We start from the raw sequence: 19,077 nt of genomic DNA, 5'->3' as shown, positions 1-19,077 counted from the left end.
AAAAAAAAAAAAAAAAAAAAAAATCTAACATGCCTCAACAGATTGATTTAGCAGTCAATTCTTATAGATTAATTTTGGTTAAAACTGAGGGCATTCCAACAATTTACAGTTAAAGGTATAAAACATAAATCAGAATCTGTTTTGTCCCTTTTTGGGTAACATCTTGATTCTTTATCAAACCCTGTAGTGCTAGGGAAGTGATAATCATTAATAAAGGTTTGGATCAGTTATTTTTCCTCTAAATTTCAAAGTAAAGTTATTAAAAGCAGCAAGGAAAATCACGGCTGAACTAGGAGCTCAATGCGATTCCTATGGCCAAAGGACTAAAACAAAAAATGAAACAAATACAAGCCTTCTGAATTCTGGATATAACATCAAACCATGCAACTTCATCCCACTGACAAAACAGCCCATCCACAATTTTAATCAAACAAACCTCTCTCCTTGTCACACTAACTACCCACACCAACAAGTCTCATCCCCCTTCTTCTCATGGTCACCAAAACAGAGTTAACTTTTCTGCCTCCTCTTCTGCCAACAGATGGCATTTTTTAACAGCATCTTTCCCAACCTTTGGGCCAATCCTTCTAAACCATAATGATAAGGACAGGAGTCCCTTTATCAGTTGGGATACTGAACTTTGGGACTGCTGCTTGCCTTAGCACTAAGTGTTAAGCACCAGTATTGGCACAGTCAGACTATTTCCCATTAGTCACAAGACCTGCACCCTCAGAAAGGGCTCAAACCCACCCTGCATGGCCAGAGGATGTGTTCAGAGTGAAGTGCCTATGGCTTAGCAGAAGTGCACGTCTTGGACATCAAAGCATTCTACAATAAAGTAAGATATTAAAAATGCATGTCTGTAAAAGCAGTAGTTACAGGTGCCACACCTCTGTGCATCTCAACAGCTGCCATTTGGAAGTGCATTGAATCTGACTCTATGGAGCTCTATTTATCTCCAAATACAAAATACAACGTAAGTATGTCCCTTATATACCTTGTCTCTTCAGTAAGCACAGCTAAATCATTGTTATAACTCCATTTAGCATTCAAATTGCTAAAAAACTATTCATTAAGGGGGAAAGCTGGTCTTGATTGCTCTGTATCAATTGTTACAGCTGTCTCAAACAGAAGAATTCTTCTACTGCCTGTACAGAAGTCTCCCACTAGCCAACTCCAGCTAATTCCATGGCAGACTTCCAGGCAGGACAGTCTTGTACAACACATCCTGGGATCTGTACCAGTTGTTTAAAGGTGCTTGGAGCTTTTCTGAGTAAAAGGAAATTGCTTCCACTTCAAGTAGTTTTCTTAGCTAGTAAAAAGAAAGACTATGTACTGAAGGTCAGGTTTGCAAATCTAACAAAATGAAAAGACAGCTGAACAAAAAATGGCCAGATAACACGTATGTTACTTAATTTTGTATACTTTTCTAGCATTTTCTTGTTAATATTTTAAAGCATATATAAGTTTGGAAAGCTGTTATGTAAGTTCACCTCATTTTTCTTTACAAAAGTAAATGTGGACACAAGTTTATGGTACGATCAAATGGCAAAATGCAGATAGAGAAACTAAGAATAGCTGAATCTGGAACAGTCACTTCACATGCAATTATCTCTGATCTAAACAGCTGCACCAAACATATATTTTTTGTTTGGACACATCTGTAGACATGATGTGTATAATTAATTGTTCGTTCAAAAATGCAATTTCATGATGCATTTGATTATTTAGATATAAAAGTTTTAATTCTCAGAGCTGACTAAAAATAGTGATTTTAATTTATTCCTGCTGCCTACAATTACCCACAACCATGTATTTTTAAATATTTCCAGACTATAAAAATTACTAATTTTTGCCACTTGTGTTTATCTGCATTTAGACTTTGATTTGGATAAATTAAGCTCTCAAGTGTTCCTTGCTTTATGAAACTCTGCATGTTGTACACTTCAACACAAATAAATGACTTCTACCATTAGAGGTTTAAATAATGTAATGTATTTCATGCTCAGCCTGAAGCTGGATTCCAATGAAGTTGCTAATGCACGTAATGATTAAGTGTAACTCAAATACTAACTGTGTTGTTGAAAACATGACAGGCAATAATTTGGTCTATTATATTCTGCCATTTAATTCCCTAGTACAGACATTCTCTGACACGTTATGAAGCAATGATTTACAATTATTCAAGCTGCAAAGGTCAGAAAGTGACATTATAATCATCTACACAGAGATCCCTTCTAATGCACAAAAACTAAGTAATACCACACAAAAATAGTTTTACTAGAGTAGCAACTTCCTATTTAAGATTTCCCAAACTGCAGAAGTATAAATAATTAATTTACATTACAGTACGTAAGGCATCCTTGAAAATATAATGTTTTTCCTGCTCCTACCAATAAATTTATTAATAAGTCTTTTTTGCTTGCTAAAGGCAATCTTAAGAGTAGCCTTTCACTGTAAAAGTAGCCTGTTATTAATAATAATCAGTTAAAAAATCTGAAAATCTAGAGTATTTTTCAGAAACAACAAACAGGAGTACAGCCAAATTTTATTGATGCAGCTGGTCAAAGCACATCCTTATCTAGCAAGAAAAAATATCTATTAGTCATTATGCTCAATATAGGTGAGTAGTTTTGTTTAGACATTCTCCATGCATCCAGTGTCATTAAAACACTGAATTTTATACAAAACTCCAAATTACTCTTAGCATTGACAACAGCAGCAGAAGTGAGGTTATTTCCATGCTTGGGACACTATAACTATCCCCAAAGCTTATTTGAGGCTTTAAGAAATAAACGAATTTAGCAAAACACTTATTTATCAGAACATCCTATGGTATCTCCAGAAAAAATTGAGAAAAGGAGTTTCAAAGCACACAGAGAACTTAGGAGCAGAAAGTAATGCCTTCAGCCACCAAAAGACTAAATCAAAGCAAAAATCCCAAACAAACAAACAACAACAACAACAACAAAAACACCACATCAAAAAATTACAAGACATAACTACTCCAGCAAAATTCAAGAAAAAAAAAATCTTTTTGACCCCCCTCCAAATTCCTTTGTGTCTAGAAAGGCTTTTGTTTTCAAAACACTTGACCACTATACATTAAAAACTGTATATGCAATAAATATAATAAAGACATTGTTACAAATGCTCTTTCAACCTGTAGGAAGGTAGCAAAAAATGTTTATGTACACGTTTTAATTACTGAAAATTTTCCTAATAATCCAAACCTACCTTATACTTATCTTCAATCAATTTTTGAGTGGTGATAAAGGAAAGAAAAAGAAAAAGCAAGGAAGCAGCCACTCTTACTTGAAACATGTAACTACACACCCCAAAATTCTGTTTCTAATAGCAAAGGCAAGAAAAAGGCAAAGGAATAATAGACATATTTTTAAATCAAACATAGCCTATAAATTCTGTTCAAAATCTCAACTGCAGAACAATGCATTCTTTATATCCTACCTAAGGGATAAAATTTGAAAAGTGCATGATAAGCCTTTCCACAGCATTTCACCAGGCAAATGAAACAAAAATTTTAAATGCTGGGCAACCAAGATTCGTTCACCTAACCCAGGGTATCAGCCAATTTCAGAGTCAGACTTTCAAAAATGAAAGAACGCCACACAGAAAATAGACATTACCCCTGAAATAATGGGATATATTTTACAGCCATGGGTATGGGAAAGAAAACAATTAACACACATCTGCGATAAGGCAACGAGTAGCAGACGGTTTATTCCAAATGTTAAAACATGAGCGGTGTCCAATTTCTGTGTCATGTAGTTTCTGCTGTGCAGCTGAAGAAAAACAAACCCTGAACTTCAATTAAAAAAAATAAAACACAGCAAAATTACTGCCTTTTTCAACAACTAGCTGAATTATATATTGTGTATTTTGTAGCATGTAAATATGAGGATCATTTGGAAAACTGAGACACAGCAAACTCTTCCTCAAAAAACACCAAAAATACATTTTTTGTCTTTTCTTTCTTTTTTTTTTTAAGACCAAAATTTCAAAATCATTTGTCTTTGAAAAATGTGGTATTTTGCGACCACACCATGATGTTGAACTGACATTTCACCTTTAAAAAGTGCCCAAGCAGATTCAAAAGCTTTTGAAACACAATTTATCCTCACAACTAGCAGAGGGCTTATTACTGAGAATCTAAAAGTCAGAGGATAGAATATTAACTACTGTAGAAAAGAAAACATAGTGCAGGACCTTCTGTTTGTGACAAAATTACAGAGTTAATGTTCCTGAAAGATCACTTCACCTTTTAAAGCATGATTTTTAAAAAGGTAAAATTTATAGCAATTAAAGCTAATGAAGAAATGCAGCATGAGCTGCTTATGTTCAGGAACTAATAGGTCCACTGAGCATTTCTGAGATTATTTAGCCATCAATGATAATGAATTGACATTGTCAGTGGTGTTAATGTACCAATGCTCTATAGTGCCACTAATCCGATAGCCAATCCTAGCAATTTTATCTTTTTTTATGTTGCTACTTTATTTTTTTAACCAACACGCTATCCAATCCTTTCAATTAAAAGAGCACAAATACAGCAGAGGCTATTAACACTTTTTTCTCCTCTTCCATATATAAGTTGACATATTCATTATACAGACTATGGTTCAAACTGCTCTGGTCATTCCTCCTTCAAATCCTGATCAGTTCTTCAGGATTGTTAGCTACAGTGCAAAAATGTCTTTTCCAAATAAACCAGTGTTAGTATATGATTGTTAAAATACATTTTTGGTGCACATTAAGTGAAAACAGGGATATAAATCAAAGTTTTGTAAGCATGGAGTATTGTGGTATACGTCTCTGCCCCAGCTGTTTTGCTATATCTAAATAGCACAGCTCCATGTTGTTGATGAAAATTAACAATACACAAAATGGAAAATAAGTACCTGCCTGGGTACCAGGTATGACATGTCAGCAACATAGAATGCAATCAGCTTAGGAAAGTGACTACCATTTCAATCCAAAGTTTAAATCATTCATACATGTTCTGCTCTCTCTCTCTTGCATAACTATTATGAATCCCAGCTGAGAGCTGTGCGATTCCTGAGACAGGTCCTGTCAGACATGTCAATCCTAAAATGATAGAACGAGTTTTTAAAAAAATGAGGTACTATGCCAAATCCTAATTATTTTAATTTTCTTCTTTTTTTTGTAAAAAATACTGTATTAGCTGGTTTGATTTTTTTTTTTTTACTTTTCCTCTCTCAAGGAAATAGTTAAATAATATGATGATCTTTCAGTTTAAGTTATAAGGGAATTGAACAAACAACCAATGTCAAGTTTGTGGACAACTTCTAAGGAAGAGAGTTTAGCCTTCGCTTAACACTTCTGTGGATCTGCAGTTTTTAACTATCTTCCATGTCAAATTCTTGGCAATTGACAAGGGAAAGACAGCAAATAAGATTTTTAACAATGTAAAATACCATACCATGTTCATTTTAACTATGCTTCAAAATAAGGAGTAGCACAAGTTATTCTACTACTGATACGAAGTGGACTTAAGAACTGGGCTCAAACATTTTTATTTCTCATTTCAAGAAGTCAGCAGTTAGTTTTCTTAAGTGAGTAAACCCATTCAAAGTATCTCATAATGCCACATGCAAAATTATTTGAACAACAGAGATGAATCAGTGAAAATTACTCAGCTGCATCTTCAGCTGAATATTCACTTGTCTTCTAAATGTGTAACTCACTTTGTCCAGCAGTAGATTGGTACACTAAGTCTAAAAAACCTCCTCCTGCTGAATATTATCCCCAGCATCACAGCACACCATGCATGTGTGCACTGCACCATCTAATTGAACCTGTGCTCTTCTTCCCATTAGCCATAAGACCGCTATAGCAGTTACATAGGTTTGCGTAAAATGTTTTTATATGATGCATATATTAGTTAATTTCTTCAGCATAATAACATTAAAATATATTTTTAATCAGAACTAGGGTATTAAAATCCAACTTCGAACGTCCTATGATGTACCATATATGCCATGGCATTTTAAAACCTTTTAAACATTTCTGCTAAATTAATTAGTTTTGCATTAAGGAGTCTCAATGCCTCCTATTAAATGCAACACATTTGAAGGACAATTAAACATTATGAACGATCCTTCTAAGGAAATAACGATTGTTAAAAGAAAAACAAGATTTTTTGGGTAACAAACAGGAACACAAGTACAAATAAAAGACTTAAATTTATTTTAAAAGTCTTATGCCTGCAATATTTTAGATCCGTTTGTTTGAAAAATCTGTCTTCTGTTTTGTTTTCATAAAGAATGAAAACCCTAATGGAGTCCAGAAATCTGTTAATGGTACTAAAATTATAACAGTATTGCAAAAGAAAAAACCCCACACAGTAAAGTCTATATTATATATTTTTTATGTCTTTAAATGGAATTTACAGTTCTCCCTGGCAATGTGAATGAACATCCTATAATTTAGTCAATTTACAGATTACAGGTTCAAATTGACCTTGTAGCCCATAAAATTGCTCATCTTCAGTGCAGGATTAGAAGTGGGAAAAGAATGTCATAACTGTATTTAAGGAATTTACCATAACAATGGAAAGGAGGATATGCATGCATAATTTTAGCCACTCTTGCTCACATCACAGTTTTCAATTCTGAAACAATGCATATTCTGTGCTCTTCTCCTGGTTAACCATGGTGGAGACTGTTTCAATTTACTCACCCACAGACATGACACTTGTATTCCCTCATCCCAAGGTGCCTCTTGACATGGTTTCTGGCATCTCCAAGCTGAGCTGTTGCAAAGTGGCATATCTTGCACTTGAATGGCTTTGATCCTAAGTAAAATTTAGCATAAGATATGAGGTGAATTAGAATAAAATATCACCCACGGTAAAAGAAATAAAAATTCCTGAGGAAAAATAACCTTTTAAAAACCTATCCCACATTTAACCTGTTTGAGATTTTTGCCTAATTAAAAAAAGTGTCTTGTACCTAAAATTATAACTCCCAGGACGCAGACAGTATATTATATACATTATATCCTATACATTACTCATTAAAGTTTCCTCAGGTTCAAGATCACAGAAAATACTCTCTGAACTTTTAATCTGGTCTTTTTCTTGTCATTAAAAATCCACAAAACACATTAAAATGAGAAGAAAATATAAAAGGCAGATAACATTTCAACAAGATGGCAAAAGTTTTTCTATGCCTTTCCCAATGGCCAAATGCTGAAACTCAGGTAATGGTTTTAAAGTGGCTTAGTATTGGTATAACAGCAAAATGTAATATTTTTTTAGCAAATATTTTTAAAGTAAAATAATATTACAAGTCTTCCAACTTTGAATAGATTTCACATTAGCATTGGTATTTCAGATTTGTTCTGTCACACACAGCAAATGATTCATCACCTAGCTATTGTAATGGCATGCAATGTATGAATATACAGTGGATAAAATATTATGCCTTTATGACTGTTTTATGGTCAAGAATTTATGATTATTCTGCAAACCAGAAGTATTGACATTTTGGCTATTATTTATTTCAAGAACAAACTTTAATATTAAATGTCTGCTGCAGACCGAAGAACTCTGAAATTATTCCTCCAAGGAAAAAGTATCAACCTATTTCTTGTACCACATCAGTTCAGCAAAAAGTCAAATTATTTGCCTATCTTAATTAACAGTGATCATCTCTCAAGATGGAAAAACTATCTTTTTTACTGACATAGTTAAATTGGGCACATGTCAGTCCCCAGGTTATTACGCAGCAACATCATTCTAAAATATAAGCACTTTCCAATTTTCTAACCACTAAATCCTTACATCAATAAATTGAAATCATAGAATTGCAGTTAAAGTAAGTACAATATGGTCAAAGAGTCTCCATCTTATGTTTAGTACATGTTTTGTGAAGTACTTCTTCCAATACAGTTAAGCACAATATGAAATATGGGATCTTTAATAAATATACATAAAGAGCTCTGATAAGAAAAATGTTGCACTATATCATACTTGATCAATGAACCTTTCTGCTTTGCCCTTGAAAACAGAATATCCTCCAAGAATCCACTGGTGAAATTGAGGATCTTAGTAAAAAAATTTTAGAGTCTTAAATTTCAATTTTATTCCCAAAAGCTAACGAAAAATGAAGCATTTAATTTTAATCTTCTAACTGAAATAAAAAAGTCAACAGTACTAAGCACGGGCAGACAAGGTTGAATATTTCACAGTTCAATGACAATGAAGCCAGATCTCTTAATACTTCCATTTCTACTGTTGGAAGTAGATGTAAAATATGTTTAGCACCTCAATGGTTATATCTAGTCAGGTTTATATGTTTAAATGTCAAAAGCAGGTATAAACTGCAGCTCACAGTAATCACATTCTATCCATCACACTGAAAAAAAACAGTTTATTTAAATGATCCAAATAAAACTGAATTAATCATTAATTTGGTGACATTTCAAATCAACACTGCATTCTACAAAGAGACCAGGGCAAATAAAAAAACCAAAAAACATTATCTTTGCATTAAAAGACCACTAAAAGTTGATGCTTTAACTTATGATCTTTAGCTGGACAATAACAAGGCCACAGGTGAAGAGGATTTTTTTTTTTACTCTATTGGTGTTTATACTGTTCTTTTTTCTCATAGAATTCAAATACCACATGGATTCTATCCTATGTTCCCTTAGATTCTCTCCTACTGATTAAATTGTAAATTCGTTCCTCATTCTGATACTGCAGGTGTCCCACAGGGCTTCCATACAAGACCTTTGCTGTTTTCCATTTACATGACTCCTTTGTGAAGAACTCGAGTTCAGACCAATCGTGACTACAGTGTGCTGACAATACAGAAATGTATTATTCTGTTGACTGCTCTCATCCAAAAATCACTGAGGCCTTGAGGGGTTTTGATTTTTTTTCTCAGATCCAGAGCTGAATATCTGTTAACATCTCCATTTAAACTCCATGAAAATTCAAGTGCTGGCAGGCTCCAGTCAGTACTTATCACCTGAAACAAAAGCAACGTATCTCCTTTTTAGGTTGCTGGTGCCAAATTTGTTCCAGTATGTTCTTGGATTGAATAACCCAAAATTTTATACTAAAAATGAAGACATTAGACTAAGATTTAAATTAATGGTAGAAAAAAATATTGTATTCGCCATAAAGCTGTCTGAAACAATGTAAAACGTTTAACCATTGCCTAGCATCAACTTCAATGGTTCTCTTATGCTGTTTTGAACTGTGATACTACTGGATTCACATTTGGTTTTAAGTTCTTAGGAAAAAAAAGAGAAAAATGCTTTCACTATATCATCTTTTCAACCAAGTGACTAAAAAACAAAAAAATAGCCAGAAAAAGCCAAAAAAGCCCCAAAATCCACCAAATTACTTTACCCACAAGTTGAAACAAATGTATATTTTCTGATGGTGGCAGGAAGCAATAAGGCTCTTAACAAACACCAAACAAACCAACCACAAACAAAACAAACAAACAAAAAAACAACAACAGCATACCAAACTGAAAATAAGACTAAATTTAAAGAGTGCAGGTCAGGCAGATGCAAACTAATCTACTGTTTGTAAAAAAATAGTTGAGTTCATAATCCTTGATTTACATTAGGACAATACAGACCCAAAGCTGTAAGAAAAAATTCACAGTCCCAGCTTTAGGCCAGCCAAAGGCAACATCACTTATACCTGCAGGCACTGCTGTATTCCTAGCTCAGGCCCAATACAAAGTGAGCAGAGCCACATGAAATGTCATCATACCATTTCCTCCTATGTGTGGGACATGGGGAGCAATACAGCACACTTACATTGGGCACAACTGCCATTAACTGAGAAGTCTGATGAGAAAAGAAACAAAGATGATGCGGTTGCAGGTGATTTTTCCTCAGATGTTGATTGTTAATTAAGCTTATGGGACCTCCATCAATTGCAAACTAAAAAGTCTTCCACCTCTACTACTCCTTTTATTTTTCTTTACACTTCCTCATTTTCACTTGTCAACATGTGATGGACTTACTTGTTAGGTCCTCTATAGCAAAGCTTTCCTTTCATTTACAATGTGAAAATCTCCTACATTATTTAATGGTATTTTGAAACATTATTTTTCCATTAGTGAAAATTATTAGTTGTATCTTTCTGCAACTTTCCCTTCCCTTCACACCCCAAATCATCACTGATTACTCAATTAAAAAAAGGAAAGGAGTTGGTGATGGTTACATATACGTACTCATATATATAAACCTATTTATGCACATCCAGATGCTGATGACAGACTTTTTAAAAAACATATAATCAGAACAATAAATGGAAAAATGTGCTCTTATGTACCTGTTGTTACCCTGGGACAAGTGAGAAGCTGGAAACGGTGGACTTTGCCTCACCAGTGTTACAAGAAGTGTACATACAATTGGTGCAGTAGGTCATTTCCCTCTGCCACCACTCCCAATAACCTAAACATATTTGTTTGTTATTAAACTGCATCCACTGTGATACAGATGGGAAAAAAGTTTCTATAAGACGAAAACCACAAACAGGAAAATACAGATTGGAAGAGAAAGTCTTCTTCCCATTAAGTATTAATAAAAGTCTCCACATCACTATTTATGTGAATGAGCAAAGCATAAGAAAAACATTTTGTTTAAAGTTGCAGTGAGACAGAGGGCAGATAAAACTCTGTGCTGCAACCCTTCTATACTTCTGCACCAAAAAATGACTTGCAAAATTAAATGTATTTTTCCACTGCTTTGCATATTTAGGGCTATCCAAAAGCACAGTAAAAATATACTCCATGATAAGACCTACACACAAGATGTTAAAAAGTACACTAACTTTTACTAAATGTTACAATCAATGATGTAACTTATGTAAGTAGGGTTGCTTTGTCATATATTGATAGTTACCTCACTTTCACATCCACATTAACTTGATTTTAAATGCAATTAATACATATAGTCAAGGAAGACTAATGGACTACATTCTGCACTTAACCTGGTGGACATTTTCAAATGGCACAAGTGACCAGTGCAAACCTATTTTGCATTGTAAACGACTAAATAAATCTTAATGGATTAAGAATGATCAGCTATCAACACACAAGGGAAATTAAGTGCTGAAATGCCTACATTGATTATTTTAAATTATTAGCCTTACTCTGTTCTTGAATTTGTATGCTTTTAGTGAGCTTTAACACATTTACAAGACTTATTGACTATAATTACAAGAGAATTCAAGTAATGGACACATCAATTATAAGCAACATGTCTTGACCAGACAGTTGCATAAAGAATTCTAAAGAGAGCTCCATTAGCATCCTCCCCCTTAGTTTTATTCAGTTTTATCTGCCGTAAGAGGGCATATTAAGGGCTTATACAGCTGTTCTGACCATGTGAACATGAGCATCCCTCTAAAAAGACTTAACACTGCATTCAAAGTTGGATATTAGCTGAAGCAATACAAATAACTGTGCTATTGACAGGACAGAAGTAATGCTGAAAGTATTAAGTATGTGAGTTATTGGTATACATGAATACTGCAGTTATACTAAAATACTTTGAAAGGTTTGAAATACAATGTCCCTGCTCCCCAAGATTAATTTTTAGGATTTGTTGTCCAGTCACGCCCTTGCCTTTTCATAAAAAAAAACTTACAAAACTATTTTAGGATTATGCCAGGAATTACCATTCTTTTATGCTTCTTTTTTCTTACCTTTTTGTTCTCTTCCTTGTAACCATGCACTAAGTTTCAAATACTGCATGAATTTAAACTATAGCTTCCATAATAAGCCATTATTTAAAAGTACAGTAAAATAAACCTTACAGTTTTAATGAAAATATGTTCATTGAAATGTGAATTTATTATTCAAATCCACTCATAAATTCAACCATGGAGACACCACTTGTCTAAGCAGAGCTCAGTGATTTAGAAAAGCTGTCTATTTAAAATAAAGAATGTATGGCAGGTTTATAGAAACATCGCAGTGAATTTTTACATAAATTTAGAACTGCAGCTTATGCATTTTTCTACAGAAATGTTTTTAAATTTTCCACTTAAAATTAAACATAAAAATGAATTTAAAGTGTGATCAGCACAGAAACTAAATCAGATGCTACATCCCTGTGCAACACATCAGCACCACATGCCACCTTCCAAAAAGGCTGACCAATTCCAACAGCTATAACTTATTTCTACAAAAACCTCTTGTTGTTTCTTATTTGTATTTATTTAGGAATGACGTAATATCAAATGCCTATTCTGAAGCATTATGTAATGCTGAAAGTTTCACTTAATGGAAATGAAATAAACAATCTGGCTATTAAACAACCACACAGAAGAGAAAGTTAGAAAGAACAGATAATCGTTCTCTCAAACCACCACAGCTTCATTATATAAATATAAGAACCCATCAATGGTTACAATTGAGATTAAAAGGAAGAAAATCTCTCTATATGAAACAAAAAGCAGAAGGGTGACTGTACTTGAAATGTTCTTACATTTTCTGCCCTTTGATCACTGTATTTTCATACCCTTTTAGATAATTTTGAATTTCATCAGGGCTCATCAGGCGATACAAATGCAAGTTCATTAGAAATACTAAAAAGGCTTAACAAGCAGAGAAAGACCAATGGTATAATTCACTCCCTTTGAAAGAGACCAGTTGCAACGACAGCATTTCCATACCTGTGTGGGTACGGATGTGAGCTAGGAAGGCCATGGAATTGCTACTTCTACACATCTTCCCACAATACTTGCAGACATTGCCTTGGTTCTCCTCCCTCTCCCGGTTAATCTGCTCAGTGTCTTCAACAATGTATTTATTGACTTCCCGCAGCAGCTCTTCATGTTGCTCTTTGATGTGGAGAAACAAGCTCTGCTCTGAATCGAAGGGCTCCGTGCACTTCAAACACTTGAAGGTTGCGCCTCCTTCGGGCAGCTCCTCCACGCTCGCCTGCTCGTTACGCATGTGCCCAGCACTGGCCAAGTGCTGGTGAAGGTTGCTTTCTGTGTAAAATGATTTTCCACAGAGTAAGCAATGAAAATGCTTTTCTTTTGAAGGATGTTTCATGGCTATGTGAACATTTAGTCCGCTCAAACCATCTGCTAGAAAGCCACAGTCATCGCAGCGAATACGTGTCGATTCCCCAAGGGAAATTCCCTCTGACTTCTTCTTTTTCCCACCACTTGTTGAAGTGTCTGTTTTCACTGTGAGCTCACTAGCTTTCACTGCCCCTGACATTAGTCCTTCTGCAGAATGGTCAGGGGCCTCCCCATCTTGATGACTTTTTAACCTCACTATAGAAGAATCAAACTTGCCAACATTTTGCATTGCCTTTCCTTTGTCATCAGCATTGATAACTGTTCCTAAAGCCTCATTACTACTTTGTGTGCCCTCAGCTGTTGAGCCATCTGCCTCCCAAACATTGTTATTTATAGTTACTTCAGCTTCATGTTGTGCTTCCATAAGGGCTTCTTCCTCCTCCCCAGTAGGATCCTCTCTGAAACTTCTGTTACCATCTAAACTATGTCTATTTTGTACTGTTTCTCCAGCGTTTCCAGCAAAATTTGATTGCTCTACTGCACTAGTTGTTTCTGGAAGACTTAGCATAAGTGGGTTATTTTTCTTCAGTGATTTTTTTTTGAGACTGTCTTGATTTCTACACTCTGCTTCTGGGTTTTCACTATTTTCTTCCAAGCTCTCCACACCTTTTTCTGAATTGAAGTTTGTGTTGCTTGATCTATTTTGATCTCCTGCAGTGCAATCATCATCTGTGTTGAGCAGCTCCTGACCATGCTTACTTTTCTGCACATCACAAGTACCTGTTTCTTTAATTGATACTTCCTTAACAAGTTCAACAACCTTATCTTTCTGAGGAGTTTGCTGGAATCGTTCACAAAAAGGGTTTTCTCCTCCATTTCTAGACTCCTTATCAAGTTCATCTCCTACTGCATTTTGGGAACTGACATCTTTAGAGATTCCTGGAGATGTATTTTCATTTAAGGCAGTACACTCAGTAAAGCTTTTATTCATATGACCACCTTCTGATGCATCATTGGCACACTTTGTTTCATCTAAAATACCTTTTGATTCTCCTGTACTGTGATGGTGCTCCTCTTGAGGCAAAGCAGTGCCTTCTTTAGTGATATTTGCTGTATTTGCTTCCTCCCCAGAAGAAGAATAAACACAAGATTCTCTTCTAATTTTATGTTTCTCTGTTGCTGCATGCCTTATCATCTCTCTGCGAGTAACAGCATAGTAGTCACAAGCCATGCAGTAGTATTCAAATTGTTTTGTATGTTTTCGCTTCACGTGCAGCTCTAAAGAAGCAGCAGAATGAGCAATGAAGCTGCAGTGTTCGCACTTGTTGTCATTTGCACCCATGGCTCTTCTCTGGAAGCTTGGGTCACAATCTTGAGCAGCCATTGCTGGTTCCAGCAACACACATTGGTTTATATTCGATGAATTCCTAGCGGGCTGCAAATCTGGCAGCCTACTGGCATCCACAGCCTTTAACTCAGCATCTCCTCGCTCAGCTTCCTGATTGTCTACGACAGAATTTTCCAAATCTGATGACAGGCCACCATCCTCAATGTGCTCAGGCAAGGCAGTCACAGAGCTGTTCATCTTCTTGCTAATGGATTCAAAATTACCTCCTTCAGGGCTAACGATGATCTCCGAGTTCGGTTTTCCACATCCTTCAATTTCAACACGGCTTTTGTGTTTTTTGGTTGCACAGTGACGTTCCATATCTCCTTTGGTGACAGTGTAATAGTTGCAAACCTTACACAAATAGCTGTATTGATGACTGTGCTTTCTCCTGATATGAACAGTCAAATTCGTAACACTGGAGGCCAAAAGACCACAATGGGTACACGTCCTAGAAACAGTACCTTTAGGTTTCCCTCCTCTGGATGCATCACCTAAAACCAATTCATTTTCACCAATCCTCTGCTCAAGTGGAACAAATTCCTTATTTCTCGGTATGTTTTCCACAGAAGAGGATGAAACATGTATAATTTCTTTATCCAACTCTGTATTTCCACTCCCAGTGGAAGTATCCACCACTGATTTAATGCCGCCAACACCAACGCAAACCTTTACAATACATTCTTCAAAACGTAGTCCAATGTTGTTTTTCCTGGCATTTTCAAGATGCTTGCTTCTTTTGATATGTTTCTCCATTCCTTCCTTACTCAGTGAGTAGAGATTACATGCTTTACAAAGGAAGTGATACTCTTGTGCATGTCGGAGTTTAATGTGCCTCGTAAGAACGGTGGAAGATCTTGTCTTATAAAAACACTTTTTACATTGAAATTGGGTTTTATTCAGAACAGAATGCTTTAGTTCATTCCTGTGATTTATGAAGGAAGAGTCTGGAGTTTTTGCTTGCATTGACACTTCCATTTCCTTTGCAAGTCTTTGGCTATTGTTCAATACTGAGTCACTGTAAGATACCACTTGTAAGGTATGATCAGTGTTACTCAGTTGAGTAGCTTGCTGAAATAATGAACCATCATGTTTCTCATTTTTTTGATGATTTATCAGCTCTTCTTCCAACTGAAAAAAAAGCATGCAAGCTGGACAACTATGGGACATATTATGCACTTCACTCATATGCCTTTGAAAGCTGACCACATTCAAGCTGGTAAATGAACAGAGTTGACAATGAAAGCTACAAGCACCCATCTGGTGTTTACTGTCCTGACAGTGTTGCTTCATGTCCTCCCTGACTCCAGAGGAGTAGCCACACATCTGACAATGAAACTGGATCCTTTTTGTATGAAGCTTTGCAACATGAGTTTCCAAACTTTCTCGGTCATGAAAAACATGACCACAATCCATGCAAGTATGAAGAGCACCATCAGCAGCAGTAAGTTTAACTTCAGAATCTTTGGCATCTGCAGCGCTAGAAGAAGGGGTATTTGGCTTGTATTCAGTAAGATCTTGTATTTCTGCAGCAGTAATACAATTACTTTTAGCATCTGTTTCTAGTTCTCTATGTGACACAGGGCTTGATTCATCATGTTTAAGCTGTGTGCTGGAGATAGGCTTCACATGTACTCTCTGAGGGTCAGATTTGGGTCTCTTACTATTCCCCAACAAGCTGTATCTTCTTTTAACCTGCCTTTTTAATCTAGAAGACCTACTCTGTCCAAATGAATACCCTGACAAGAAAACATTTCCTTTGTGTTTCCGTTTATCAAATCTCCTTGTCCTGTGTAAACTGTTAAGTAGCTTTTTGGTAGTTGGAAGGGATTCTGTTTTCTGCAAGATATTTTCTGATGGTCCCGCTATTGTTAGTTTTTCAGTATGAGCTTTATCATTTCCTTCTGTACCAGAAGAAAGCAACGTTTCCTCCATCACAGTATCTTTTTTTGCAGTGGGAGTATTTGAAGATAGCATCATTGCAACAAGTTCACTGCCATCATTTTGTTTAGACAAACTTACTTTTGAGCCTTTCATTGCACTGCTAACACTTAATTCTTTTGCATCAGCAGTTCTTGCCCTTAATTTATTGGTCCCTGGTTTTGCCCTGACATTCCTCTCTTTGGTTGCAGTAGATTGTTGGTTTTTAAAGGATTTTTTTGTCAATATCTGTACAAATCCTCCCCGTGCAGCAAGATTTTGGCGTCGAAGGTGAGTCTTGCCAAGGAAATGAGAATTTAGGAGACTCTCTTCAGCACTCTGAAAACCACAAAGATCACAAGAAAATATCTTGGATTTCTCACGATCTTGCTTAACATGCATATGTGATGTTGAACTACACTCACCTATGAAACTACACTGAGGGCGTGTTTGCTCTTTGGATGGTTTAGAGAGGCTTTCTTGTTTATGTTTTTCATTATCAGAGCAGGAAGGTAAACACTGATCACTCATTTTGCCTTTAGGGTCTTTGTCTTTGTTTCCAGCTTTACAGACCACACTGATTTCTTCTGAAGAATATAATTTATCAGGAACAGCAGCTGACACCTCTCGTGAATGTTTCTTTTCCTCGTGAATTTTCAATATGGCATCAGCAGCAGCACATCTGAAATCATAACGTAGGCACAGGATATCTGAATTAAATATGTCTCTCTCAGGACAACTGGTGACTCCTTCCCTCTTTACAGTTCCAGGTATCATACCACATGCTTCTCCAGCTAAAACTTTTTGCAATTTCCTTCCACTGTCTTTCATGTCTTCTGAAGAACTGTGCTTTCTTTTCCTGGAAACATTTTCAGGTTTCTCTGCTTCAACAATATCCAGGTTTGGTGATTCTGACAGTGCTGTTTGGTTTGTGCCATTCTCTCTTTCTTTCTTTTCAAGGTCCCTGAACACTTCATCTGATGTAAGCCTTGTTTTCTGCTGAGATGAAGAGTGACATCCAGCATTTTCTCCTGATGTATTTCTTAGGGATTCTTCTGTCAACTCAACTTGTAAATTCTCATCAACATCATCTCTCTTCTTATTTTCCTCCCCATCCATTCTTAATAGTGATATTACCAACTGTAGATCATTTGGTTTAGCACCTACAAAACAAAAGAGTTATTATTAGTCTTTTATGCAAACTTAATGTTTAAAATAATTAAATTTTTAAAACCCCGTGCAATACAGAAAATTAAAATCATGACAGGAAGAAAGACATGAGGCGACAGTTTCATCATTCTAGTTACAGAGCTCTCACTGAGATGAGCACCATGTGAGCAAACACTTAGATCCCATTGTTTTTATATAATCAAGTAATCTTTTAAACCTGGGCAGACAAATGTGACCTTTGCTTCTGGAAGTGTATTTAGGACATAAAATACTAACAGCTTTCAGGGAACTGGTCATGGAATATTTAACTTCTCCTGAACTAGAAAATCAGCCTCCCAGATTTAAAAGTTCCCAGGAGAAATAATCATGACTGCAACAATAAGCAAAACAAAGCCAACATAAATGCTAAATATTTTAAGTATTCAGCTTGCTTTCCTTCCTCTGTTAGGTTATCTGCTAAAGAGAAAAAACACAAATAAACCACCTTTTAAAAGAATATGCTTCAAGAATAGCTTCCCATTCTTCCTAAAATATCCTCTAAAACATCATTTCCCAGTTAGGGAGGAGAAACAAAAAGTCATGAAATAACAGTGCAAAGAAGGGCAGCACCTTTGAGATCCAGCACAAACTCTAATCATTCAAATCCAGTTACCAAAAGCTTTTGCTCAACTGCCTCGTGTGACCCTCCTGCTTCCAAGTAAATGCCACCACTAGAAAACTGATGCTACCAACACAGTTTATAAGAGGGATGGGGATGGGAAATCAAATCTTGACATTTATTACCTTTTCATTTTGATATGAAGCAACTGAGAATTGAAAATGCATTTCATTTTAACAGATGATTAAATACTAAATGTTTATCTATGTGCTTTACACTATGATTTAGACATCAATTTGCTGCAGATCCAAGTATTCAGTTTTTTGTTCAGTTACCCATTGAATGAGGCCATGACCACAATTGTAAGTACTTCCTGACAAGATTAAGTAATTGCAATGTTGATACAGATAACGTAGATAACAAAAAACTATTCAAGAACATGGTAAAAAAAATAATTATGCTTAATTTTGAGGACGAAGTAAGAAAGTATTAAACTGAGAAAATAAATTCAAATCTGTTGGACTTATTTTCTATGGAAGAAAAAAGTGTTTTTCTGCTTAAGAATAATTTATGGAAGGCCCCTAAGGAACTGAGTGCACATTAGTCACGTACATTGAACAGTTTTTCAATTGTAGGTCTCTCATTGAGCTGAAGCACTGACCAAACCTACACCAAGCTAGTTATAATTAAATAGCAAGAGAATAACCACCTCTAGATCACAAAAGCCCTTTGAAGGATCATGATATTGTCCCCTAAACATGGTTTTCTGATTCTTATGCACTACTATTTTTCTTTGTTCACATCATGGAAACCAAAACCACGTGGAAACTAATCACAATTAGTCAGAAGGAAAACAGTCAGGGCTATAGCCTCAGCTGGTATAAGTCAGCTCATTGTTAGTATGCTCAAAAACAGCAATTAATAGCAGGACCAGATTAAGCCTTTGAAGTA

At 35.6% G+C, this 19,077-nt stretch overlaps 1 protein-coding gene across 2 annotated transcripts in view; it reads right to left on the bottom strand.

Moving 5' to 3' along the window:
* The window catches only part of ZNF407 (zinc finger protein 407), a 335,277-nt gene that overhangs the window by 292,144 nt on the left and 24,056 nt on the right, over positions 1–19,077 (bottom strand). For both annotated transcript variants that reach the window (XM_056482799.1, XM_056482800.1), the window contains exons 2-3: positions 12,695–17,521; positions 6,721–6,835 (exon numbers count right to left, since the gene is read on the bottom strand). In XM_056482799.1, the coding sequence (XP_056338774.1) occupies positions 6,721–6,835; positions 12,695–17,477 (4,898 nt within the window). In that variant the 5' untranslated portion in view covers positions 17,478–17,521. The remainder of the gene's footprint in view (positions 1–6,720; positions 6,836–12,694; positions 17,522–19,077) is intronic.

Source organism: Oenanthe melanoleuca, chromosome 2 (assembly GCF_029582105.1).
Source record: "Oenanthe melanoleuca isolate GR-GAL-2019-014 chromosome 2, OMel1.0, whole genome shotgun sequence".
Taxonomy (NCBI): domain Eukaryota; kingdom Metazoa; phylum Chordata; class Aves; order Passeriformes; family Muscicapidae; genus Oenanthe; species Oenanthe melanoleuca.
Note: the sequence above shows the minus strand (reverse complement) of the source record. Positions and strands in the feature narration are given on the sequence as shown.